The sequence below is a fragment of the Alexandromys fortis genome, unplaced genomic scaffold (assembly GCF_014885135.2).
Source record: "Alexandromys fortis isolate MF-2015 unplaced genomic scaffold, M_Fortis_MF-2015_v1.1 scaffold_221, whole genome shotgun sequence".
Taxonomy (NCBI): domain Eukaryota; kingdom Metazoa; phylum Chordata; class Mammalia; order Rodentia; family Cricetidae; genus Alexandromys; species Alexandromys fortis.
Window position 1 is genome coordinate 209919 of NW_026068096.1, and position 11290 is coordinate 221208.

The 11290-nt window shown below is 56.1% G+C and overlaps 1 protein-coding gene across 2 annotated transcripts; it reads left to right on the forward strand.

Annotated features, from left to right (window-relative positions):
* The first annotated feature begins 1599 nt into the window (after positions 1-1599).
* Positions 1600-11201, forward strand: Tle6 (TLE family member 6, subcortical maternal complex member). 2 transcript variants are annotated; one of them, XM_050123597.1, is made up of 17 exons: positions 1600-1688; positions 2212-2291; positions 3194-3255; positions 3598-3643; positions 4005-4046; positions 5896-5961; positions 6046-6298; positions 6402-6418; positions 6575-6656; positions 6764-6843; positions 6921-6958; positions 7590-7848; positions 7936-8183; positions 9134-9275; positions 9836-9989; positions 10466-10542; positions 10627-11201. In XM_050123597.1, exons 2-17 carry the CDS (start codon positions 2247-2249, stop codon positions 10729-10731), a joined length of 1716 nt encoding a protein of 571 aa, XP_049979554.1. In that variant the 5' UTR covers positions 1600-1688; positions 2212-2246; the 3' UTR covers positions 10732-11201. The 2 variants fall into 2 exon arrangements, with proteins under 2 accessions (XP_049979554.1, XP_049979555.1); XM_050123598.1 differs by lacking the exon at positions 1600-1688 and adding an exon at positions 1845-1975.
* The last annotated feature ends 89 nt before the right edge of the window (positions 11202-11290 follow it).

Below are 11290 nucleotides of genomic sequence, written 5' to 3' on the forward strand. Positions count from 1 at the left end.
TGTCATCTCCCTGCCTCCGTGTACACAGAGGTCGCGGTTTAGTTTCACAGCCTTCATCTGTAACTGGAGCGACATGGAAGTGGGGGAAGGGGCTCCAGAGTCCGCTTCACCCCAGGGTCCCCTGTGGAGGGCCAGAATCTGGCTCTGAGGTCCTGCCAGAGTCCAGGGGTTGGCCCCCCTTTCCACCCTTGAATTTGCTATGAGTCTCAGGGCCCCAGGATGGCCTTGAACTCTTTTTTTTGTTTTGTTTTGTTTTGTTTTTTTTTTTTTGTTTTTCGAGACAGGGTTTCTCTGTGGTTTTGGAGCCTGTCCTGGAACTAGCTCTTGTAGAACAGGCTGGCCTCGAACTCACAGAGATCCACCTGCCTCTGCCTCCCGAGTGCTGGGATTAAAGGCGTGCGCCACCACCGCCCGGCGGCCTTGAACTCTTAACCTTCCTGCCTCAGCCTTCCAGTGCTGGTCCGAGTTCAGAAAATGCTGAGGATAGGATCTTGGATGCATGTGTGCCAGCCTGGCTGTGTCCCCCCTCTTCTATTTTCTTAACCTTGCGACTAAGTTGAGTCCTGATCCTCAGGCTTCAATTTGCAGAGGAGCAAGGGCTAGCCTGGGCACACAGGCAGGTCAGTGTCACTTCACAGGACACCCAAAGCCTCGTTTCTCATGGGAAATTTAGGGGGGTGGGTTCTCAAGCTACGATTTCCCACTCCATCAGCACACCCCAGAATTTCAAAAGTGGGCCCTCTGATTTTTTTATTTATTTTTATTTTTTGGAGATTTTTGTTTGGTTGGTTGGTTTTTCGAGACAGGGTCGCTCTGTAACTCTAACTGTTCTGGAACTCGCTCTGTAGACCAGGTTGACCTCAAACTCACAAGAGATCCGTTTGCCTCTGCCTTCAGTGCAAGGATGAGAGGTGTGCGCCACCACCGCCCGGCTTTGATTAATTCTTCTGCATCTTATTTTATGTAGACGGATGTCTTGTCAGCATGTATGTGCGCACCTTGAGTTCAGAGCCTCTGGAACTGGAGTTACAGACCACTGTGAGGCCACCACCTGGGTGCTGGGATCGAACCAGGGTCCTGTGCAAGAGCAGCTTGCTTGACTGACCTCTGTGCTCTCAACTGCTGAATTCTCTCTAGCTCACCCAGATTAAAAGGAAATTTATTCGTGTGTGTGCGAGTGTGTGCGTGTGCGTGTGTGTGTCTTCCAACATGTGGGTCCAACGGATCGAACTCAGATCAAAGGTCTTGGATGCCTCACTGCCACCTGCTGACCCCTCACATGCCCCAAATATTCAGATTTAACCACTCTGAAATCCTCTCCCAGCTTCCAAACGGCACCGGGAATGCGGGGGTTAACCCGAGGCCTGGAACTCCGTGATTGACAGCCGGGCCACAGGCTGAACAATGAGCAGCTGGGATCGCGGGCCACGTGGGCTTGCGGCCTCCTGATTGGCCAGCACCTGCTGAGACGGCTCGTGCAGCCCCGAGCCCACGTGCACCCGTGGCCTGGGCCCTAATGCTTCTCTGTAAGGGTGCAGGTGGGAGCGTGGCTTGGGGCGGGGCCGAGCGGGGCGGGGTCGGAGGGGTCAAATGGCCGGGGGCCCAGCAGGAGGGGCTTCCTCCTGGCCTGAACTTGGCTGACCTCTGTGGCTTCCTCTGGGGTCCCAGGGGCCTCCCCGTCCTCTGAGGTGGTGCGTGGGGAGTTTGCGTGGGTGGGGGAGGAGAGGGAGCTGGAGGGGCGTTGACCCGCACAAAACTGACTTCAGCAGGGAGTTTGCCCATGTTGAGTGATGGGAGAATGAACCAAATGTCGTTTCTCTTTTCTCCTAAGTTCTTTTTTAAAAAATGTTTTCCGTGTGTGCCTGAGTGTTTGTATGTATATATATACCACGTGCATGCTTTATTAGTACGCCTGGCAAACTCTTACTCGTCCCTCAAAACCCTAGGCGACTCACCACATCCATGACTGCTCCCGGTACGCTTTCCTTGGTATCCGAAGGGATGACCACCCCCCCCCCCATGCTTACCTGGGGTCGGTGGTTCTGGAACCGTAGCCCCTGCAGTAAAGATGGGGCTTTGGGGATGCAGAGAGCATGGGGGGGGGGGGATGAAGGAGGAGGCTTCCTCCGCAGCTGGGTCCTGACCCTGGGGAGGCTACAGAGATGGACGGTGGTCGGCTTTTCCGTCTAAACCCGAACCTGCCCTCTGCAGGACTCGCCAGATTTGTTACTTCCACAATCTTCTAGATGACTTCCTACAGCCAGAACAATGGCACCGCTGGTGGAATTTTGGTGAGAGGTGGTGAGGGGCCGCGGGGTGGGGTTGCTTGGGGGTTTTGGAGACCGAGTCTCACGGTGCCAGCCTGGCCTGGAACCCGCAGCAACTCTAGCAGACCTAGCTAGGAAAACAGCCCCGCATAGTGTCTGCACCTGTGACCCCGCTGTGCAGATGAAAATGAGCGGTGAAGCCTGGGCCTGCTTTCCCAATGTCAATCACCTGGACTTCACCGGGTCCAGAAAGCAGGAGTGGGCCTGTCTACTGGGGCCCTGGTCAGGGTGGAGCCCGTCTAGAATCCCCCCCCCCCCAGTGAGAGGCTGGGAGAGTGCGTGGTCAGGGTGCAGTCATGCCTAGTTTGCTGGTCCTATGTTCAGTTAACACTATTCTGTGATTAAAGTTGGTGTGCGCCGTTAATCCCAGCAGTCAGGAGGCAGAGGCAGGCGGATCTCTGAGTTGGAGGCCCGCCCAGTCAGGACTGTATAGTGAGACCCTGTCTGGAAAAACACACAGAAAATAGGCTGATATTCCCTGCTCCCTCTCCTCCCTCCACCCTTCTCTAAGGGTCAAGGCAGTGTTAGACACAGGTCCGCCCTGAGTTGACGCCAGCATGTGGGTCGTGACCCCCTTGAGATCATATTGGATATCTTGTGTATCAGCTATTTACATTGTGATTCCTAACAGTAGCCAGGGAAGAATTCTGTCGGTGGTGGTCGCCGCAGCATGAGCGTCTGCCGTCTTAAAGGGTCCCTGAGAACCAGGGTCTAGATCTAGAAGACTCTACCATTTCCCCTTTATGGCTGGTCCTGTACCCCGAGAGTTTAGGGCTTCAAGAAGCTGGACTTGACTGGCATCTCAGGGGCTGTCTGGGAGCTGGGAGTGCTGCAGACTTTATGGTTCTGGCCTTTGACCTTTCCAGCCTTCCAGCTTGTTCGAAAGGTACTCCTCCATCATCAAACAGATGCCGGAGGAACTGTACAGGTGAGGGTTTCCCTGGGGGGAGGGGGCGCACCCTCGGGGTGGGGGCAGCCAGAAGCGAAGGCTGATTTCTAGTGAAGTGTTCTTCGGGTTTGTTTTCAAGCTGGGGTGTTGGTTTTGTAGCGCTGCAGGAGGAGGATGGCGAGTTCCAGGTCTGCCTGGGTCACCCAGCCACCAAATCCTGTCCCCAGATAAGCAGTGGCAGATGCGTGCTTTTAATGTGCACACTCCCTGCGCCGGATAGAAGGGTTTGGGTGGCACCCTCCTGTGGTCCTCCCAGGGTTCTGCCCTAGGGTAGGTCGGGGTCTTTCTAGAAGGATGCTCAACTGCTTTCCCCACCATCAGTGCTCTCTCTGAGATGATGATCCAGCTAGACAACATCTCCATCTTGGTAAGTTGAGAGGCAGTAGCTGGTGATGGGGTGTGGGCAGCAGGGAGGAGGTCTGTGTGTGCACTAGAGAGAGGGGAGGTTGGCAGAGGAGCAGGCAGGGCCTGGGAGGCTGCAAGAGAGAGTTGGACTTGATTTCCCGTTGAAAAGGATGTAGTAATATTTTATTTAAAAGCAGAGTTAAACACCTGGTGACTGGCCCAGACCAGTCGTCCCAGCCCAGGGAGGTGGAGGCAGGCGGGAGGATCAAGGCCAGGCTGGGCTCCATGGGCCTCTGTTGTCTCAAGAGTAAAGGAACAGGATCATAGAGGTGAAGGGGTTTTCTCAGGGACACAGACCCACTCCTCATCTGCTGTGATTTCAGGTAAACAGAATCAATCAGTCCTTCCAGGAACATCACAAGCAGGTGAACTGGAGCTGGGGACCAGAGCAGGGGTGGCAGGGTGGAGGTGGGGAGCTGGAGCCTGGTGATCAGTGTCCTGGGAGGAGGGGTGGAGAGAGGATTCCAGGATCTTTGACTCCAGGGAGGTGGGAGCCACCCAGGGTTGCAGACAGGTAGGAGGGAGTTGATTCAGAGTGCTTATTACCTACCTAGCTGTGGCTCATCTTCTGCCCGGGTCCCAGGTGCCCCGGAGTTCCTGGGTCAGGGTTGCACACGGGTCCCATGCATGAGCTGGAGACAGGCCTTCGGAGGGGCTCCCAGCTCCCCCCCACCCAGCCAAGGCACGTGCGCCCTCATCCGCCTCCCCTCCTGCCACCTGGCCTCTTTCTCAAGGGCACTGGCAGGAAGGAAGCGCTGCCCAGGGCCAGATGTCACTGGTAGGCAGCCAGGACCAGGACTGCAGCTCAGTGGGGGTGGGGATAGGGCAGTGGCGGGGGTGGGGGTGGGGTGGGCAGGAAGCCACCAGAACATGGTTGTTCATTCAAGGCGCTCAGCAGCCTCAGCAGTCACCATTCGCCAGGCCGGCAGAGGTGCCAGAGAGACAACAAGGACCGGAGACTGAAGGGGTGGTGGATGGGCGCCAAAAGCTCCAGGCAGGGTCTACCGCTCAGGGTGCTTAGGTGCACTGGGAGGGGGACATTGTCCAGGCAGGAGGAGGGACGGCCCTCTGCAAAGGCCGAGGCAGGGGTCCCGTCCTGTCGTCCCCTTCCCCCCCCCCCCGGCGTGGGGGCAATGGGAGGAGGGACGCAAGAGTGACAGGGCGCGCAGGGCTTACGGGGGGGGGGGCGGAGGGGGGAGCGCTGCAGGGAGTTCCGGGCCTTGACCCCCGCCCATTGGGCCGTAGGAACCCTGGAAGGCAGTGGTTGGTAGAGCAAGGGGACTGATCTAGCATCAGGTGCAAGAATGAAGGGCTAGTGGGGGGCTGGGCTGTAGTCATTGAGGGAATGATTGACAGGTACATAGGGCCAGTCACTGCCTGTATCTTGTGATATCCCGGGCAGCTCTCTGCAGCTCCAGGTTTCCCCAGTTCCCTTGCTTTTAACCGCCCCGCCCCACACCGGGAACACAAGCCCCCTCCCCCAGGAGCAGCAGGGGGAGCGGCAGTTCTCCCTCCACGTACTCTGAGCACCAGGCACACTAAAGTGCCAGTAAATTGCACGTTAATGAGCCTGGGGCGGGCGGGGGGGGGGGTGTTGGATCGGGAGGGCTCCCCTGGGTTTTGTGCTGCCCCCAGGCTGGCGCTGTCCTGGAATCCATCATCCCCCTCCCAGGGAGGCAGCTCTCTGGGTCTGCAGCCTCCATCCAGGGGGCTCCCCCTCCTTGGGGGAGGGGGGGAGTGGTCCACAAAAGCTTAAAAAGGAAGGAGCAAGACTGCTGAAAACTTAGCCCCTGGCTGCTGTTTGAGTCTCTGGACCTCAGTTTCCCCACGTGCAAAATAATACGAAGGCCTTTGATTTATGCTGGGGAAGGGCTCGGAGAGTTGGGGGGCAGGGGATGGGGGGGCTTGTACCTCAACGGCTGCATCCCAAGCCCTATTTGTGGTCTTAACTACTCTATTGAAGTTTTGTTTGTTTTGAGACAGGATCTCAAACTCAGTATGTAGCTGAGGATGATCCTGAACTCCTAATCCTCCTGCCTCAACCTTAGGAGGTGGGCAGGTGGACACTACCATGCTTGGGTGTGTGTAAGGTGGTTTATCCCCCAGTGCAGAGCTTGCCTCTGTGTACAGAGAGGTTGCCAAGTGCCCAGCATTGCCACACTCCTTCCCCACGTTAGTGCCTCTGCAGTAAGGTTCAACCCTAACTTATTCTAGGTGGAAAACTTCTTCCAGCTGGTGGGGATCTTCAGCAAGTCCCCCCGCATCCTGGAGATGATCAAGGTGAGTATGTGCCCTGCAGCTGGAGGGGACAGACACTGGTTGGCCGAGTCCTGTGTCTCACGAGGTCCCATGGGCTCTGTCCAGGCTGTTCAGACTTCGACTGAGAAAGAAGCTAAGCGGGGCCCAGAGACCACGGCCCCTCAAGACCCCGAGGAACTCAAGGCCACCCCGGAGCCTCAACTGTTCACCAGACGTCAGTGCCTCTCTGAGACTGAGGAGGAGCAGCAGGACCCACAGCCTGTGTGGGACAAGGAACCCACATTCTGGAGCGATACCCTGACCCAGGAACTCTGGAAACTTTTCAGGGAAAACCTGGAGAACCAGCAGGCACAGGAGGGTGAGGGCCCCTCACTCACGGGCTGGGGGGAGTGCTTTGGGTGTCCAGGCAAACCTCATTGCTCTCCATCTCTCTTCCTCCTCACCGGTTGTCATGGCGATAGAGGAGCTGCTGGGACTGGTGAGTACCCTTGGCTGGGAACCCCAACACACATCTGCCCTACAATGCCCCTCCCACTTCATCCCTGAACTCTGCTGGGTGCAGCCCTGGACCCCCAGGCATCTGCTGGGTTCCCTGGGTCATGTGTCCCCTAGCTGACCCAGTTCTGTCTCCCAGGAAAACAAAGACTCCTGCCTGCCCAACTCAGAGCGAGAACCTGAGTCCGAGCCCAAGCCCAGAGGCAGCCAGAGTGACTTCTGTAGGAAGGCGGGGCCTGGGGCGTGGAGGGGACTGGGGCGTGGAGGGGACTGGGGCGTGGAGGGGCTGAGGTTGCTGGGTCCCCCTAAATTCTGCTGTCTCACACAGCCCCAATCCTGAGTGAGGCTTCCTTGGGTCTGCTTGGTATTTCCCAAAAAGACATCAGCCAGCTCCAATGTGAGACCCAGGTGAGCAGAAGACCCTGATGCAGACCTGGCGGGTAAGTCACAAGCCAGCAGGGTCAGCTTCTTTCTTTGCACCGCAGGAATCTTCTGGAAGTGCTGGTCCATTTCTGAAGCCCCTGTGAGTAGGGGGAGAGCAAGATTACCTTCACCCTGCCCCTCCATTCCCCATCCCTGCTCCTCTGTTCCCCCACCCCTGTCCTTACTGGTGGTGGAAGGGGAGGGGAGAGGGGCCAGCGAGAGGGCTCAGCAGGTAAAGGGGCTTGCTGACAAGCCTGGAACTATGTTTGATCCCTGGACCCAATGACTAAAAGTGAAAACTGACTCCCACAAGTTATCCTGACCACACACACACACACACGCAAATTAATAAGTAAAACAATATTTAAAGCGTTGAAGAATGAATCTCTCACTTAAAACTCAACACAGATTCTCCCAATCCTGTAGTTGGGAGAAAACTACTTGGAAAAGGGAATATAATAATTAGGGCCATAAGAGGGTGCATGAAAGTTTAGTCTAATTGGGCAAAACATTTTAGAGTGGGGAAGCAGATGTAGCTACGTCAAGAATTGAAAACTGTCTCCTAAAGAGGGGCAGGCAGGAGGATCAGGAGTTCAAGGCCAGCCTTGGCTAAGTAAGGAATTCAAGGCCAGCCTGGACTAAGCAAGAACCTGTCTTGAAAATCTCACACCCTGTACGCCCCCACCCACCCATTCCCTTCCCCTCCCCGTCTCCCCTCCTCCTGTCCCCAGGTCCTGGGACTCTGAGAACTTAGAGCCCAGCTGGGAGAGAGCAGGTGCATCACTCTGGCAATCGAAGAGGTCCGCTGTCCCCCAGGCCCTGCAGAAGGTGCGAGTGTTGAGACACGGGGAACTCCTGTTGGCGATGGCCGTGAGCTGCTTCACAAGGCATGTCTTCACCTGTAGCCGGAGTGGCATCAAGGTGTGGAGTCTAACGAACCAGGTGGCAGAGGACCGATTTCCCGAGAGCCACTTGCAGTGTGGCATCCAGGTGTGCGGGGCAGGGAAGGTGCCTGGGGTGGGGTCTGGAAGCCACCAGCATGGATGGACCCTCACTCATGGGGCCCGTGCTCTGCAGACCAGCGGGGCGTACCTGCGCACCTGCCTGCTGTCCTCTAACAGTAGAACCCTGTTCGCCGGCGGACACAGCCTGCCATGCGTGAGCGTGTGGGACCTGGCAGCCCCGTTCCTGTACGAGAAGTGCCAGCTGCCCTGCAAGGGCCTGTCCTGCCAGGTGCTAGCCAGCACAGAGGAGAACATTACCTTCGCAGGCTTCACAGATGGCAGGGTCAGAATGTGGGACCTACGGAGTCAGGGAGTAGTCAGGTGCGGACACAGGGACTACGAACCCTGAGCCTCTTCCTGAACTAACCCCCCACTCACCAGAGTGAGCCACGCCCCCAGCCCCTCACTGGGGATTCTAGGCAGGGCTCCACCCTGACCACGCCCAAATCCCTCACTGGGTGGATTCTAGGCGAGACTCACACCTTGACCACGCCTCCAGCCCCCTTACTAGGGAATTTTACCTTTTGTTTAGGTTAACTTGCAGGTAGCCCAGGTTAGCCTCAAGCAGAGGATAGCCTTGAACTCCTGATCTTCCTGCCTCCACCTCCCAAGTGCTCTGTGTGCCTGGCTTATTCATTGTATTACTTGTGGATGGGGCCTAGCAGGGGCTTACAACAACATAGGATCCTTCTCCTTCCATCGAGTGGGTTCCTGAAAATGGACCTCAGGTCACCTTTCCCGCTGACCACTCGGGAGCCATCTGGCAACACTTTTCCGTTTACTCATTTATCTGGTACAAGGTCTCTGTGTAGACAGAGCTAGCCTGGCCTCCCAAGTGCTGGGATGACAGGTGCCGTGGTCAAGCCCTGTGCGGTTCTTGAGGTTAGACCATGTGAAGCTTGCAAGGCTGATACTGAGCTCACTCTGTAGCCCAGGATAGCTCTAACTTGCAATCCTTCTACCTTAGCCTCCTGAGTAGCTGGGATGACAGTTTTGCGTCACTGTGGCCGGCTTTGGTCTCCCCGCTTCTTTCTGAGGCGGGTTCTCACTATATACCCAGGCTGGTCTAGAACTCATGACAGTCCTCCTGTCTCAGCCTCCTCAGTGCTGGAATTACAGATGAGGGCCAGCACACTCATGTTGGTTTGGAACATTAGTTGCAGGGACTTTGGGATGACATCACTGTCCCCTTCTTGCCAAAGGTAGAAGGCTGCCTTCATGACCTGCGGGATCTCAGGAACATGGACTCCCTTCTCTGTCTCTCTGGCTAGGGACCTCGAAGGCCCTGTCAATGCAGCCAAGAGCCTGGTGGTCAAAGATGACAATGTCTGGATAGGAGGTCTGGATGCCTGTCTACGATGCTGGGACCTGCGGATGGTCAAGGTGTCGCTGGAGTACACATTCCAGTCCCAGGTGCACAGACCCCACTGGGGCTGGACGGGCATGGGCCCTGGAGGTAGAGGACAAGGTGGACTCAGCATGGGGAGCTGGGACATTCCAGATCAGCTCGTGATTCTGGCAAGACATATAGGGGTCAGCCAGGCAGTGGTGGCGCACGCCTTTAGTCCCAGCACTCAGGAGGCAGAGGCAGGCGGACCTCTGCATTCAGGGCCAGCCTGGTCTACAGAGCCAGTTCCAAGACAGCCAGGGCTACATAGAGAGAAACCCTGTTTCAAAAAAAAAAAAAAATGTCCTAATGGACATGGTGGCACAAACTTTTATCCCAGTACTCAGGGCAAGAAGGTGAAAAGTATGAGTCTATCCTGGGCTACACAGGGAGACCTTGTCTCAATAAAACCAAAAGGGGAGAGAAACAGATTCTTTGCTGTCCTATTTTAGCCCTTTTCCCATCTCAGATTAGCAAAGGTAGGTCCAGGGACTGTGACAGGAAGCACCCGGGGTGGGAAGTCCGGGGCCCTTGCCACCTGCTGGGCTGGGGTCTGACCTCGGCGACTCTGCCCTGTTCACCCCAGATCATGAGCCTGTCACACAGTCCACAGGAAGACTGGCTGCTGCTGGGTCTGGCCAATGGCCAGCACTGCCTGTATGACAGCAAGAGGAGGAGCGAGGTGCTCCCTGTGGGCACCAAGGACAAGACCATCTTAGGCCTCAAGTTCTCCCCAAACGGTAAGGAGTCCGAGGACAAGCGCACACCGCAGCACTGACTTTCCAAAAGCCTCCACTGTTTGCTCAGTGCCCGACCAGCGCTTTGACACCCATCACACTAACAGGGTCTCTGTGGAGCCCTGGCTGCCCAGGAACTCACAGATCTGCCAGCCTCTGCCTTCCAAGTGCTGGGATTAAAGTCATTCGCCCCCAACACCTTCTATTGACATAAACCACCCTCAGGAATCAGTTCAGGGTCATCTCTGGCCAAGTGGGGAGTTTGAGGCTAGCCCTGGCTATGAAAGACTCTTGTTAAAAACACCAAAAGCAAACACAACAAAAGGCGGAATAAGAAAACATTTTTTTCTCTGCCGTTTTGTTCTTTTGAGGCTCATCATCTCAAACTCTTGAATCCTCCTGCCTCAGCCTCCTGAGTGAGAGGGTGAGTGGGTGGGGTCTTGTGTAACCAACCTTGCTGTCTCTCCACCTCCTCCCAGGCCAGTGGTGGGTGAGCGTGGGGATGGACGACCTGGTCACCATCCACAGCATGCCCTCAGGAAAGAAAGTCTTCCAGGTACTCCCGTGCAGGGTGGGACCCTGGGGAGAGGGGCTGAGCTCCGCTGGGTCCCAAGGGCTCATTCAGCCTGCTGTCACACAGGTCCCTGAGGCTGCCGCTGTCACATGTTGTGACGTGACAGCCAATAGCAAGCTGATTGTCACGGGTTCCGGGTACTGCGCCTCAGTGTACCAGATCAAGTACTGATGGCTTCGACTCCTGACTCTCCCAGCTGCACAGTGGTGGGTGAGAGTCCTAAGGGTGTACCTGACCCTCATCACACGTAGTAAAGCAATTGAGAAGGCAGAGTGGTCTGTTCTGTCCTCAGAAGAGACATTGTCCTCTTTTGGTTTTTCGAGACAAGGTTTCTTTGTAGCTTTGGAGCCTGTCCTGGAACTCACTCTGTAACCCAGGCTGGCCTTGAACTCAGAGATCTGTCTGCCTTTGCCTCTTGAGAGACTAGGAGGATCTCTGAGTTTGAGGCCAGCCTGGTCTACGAAGCGAGTTCCAGGACAGCCAGGGCTATAGAGGGGCCAGATCCTGCTGGGAAGATCACTTAGTGGGTAAAGTGCTTGCCAGGCAAGTCTGAGGACCTGAGTTCAAATCCCTAGATTGCATGTATTTTTTAAAAGGAAAAAGTGCAATGGCACACCTGTGATCCCAGCTGTAGGTGTGGAGACACAGGAGGATCCTGGGGCCAGATGACCTGCCTGCCATGTCAGTGAGGCCAAGATCCTGTTTGAAAACCAGGGTACAAAAAAAAAAA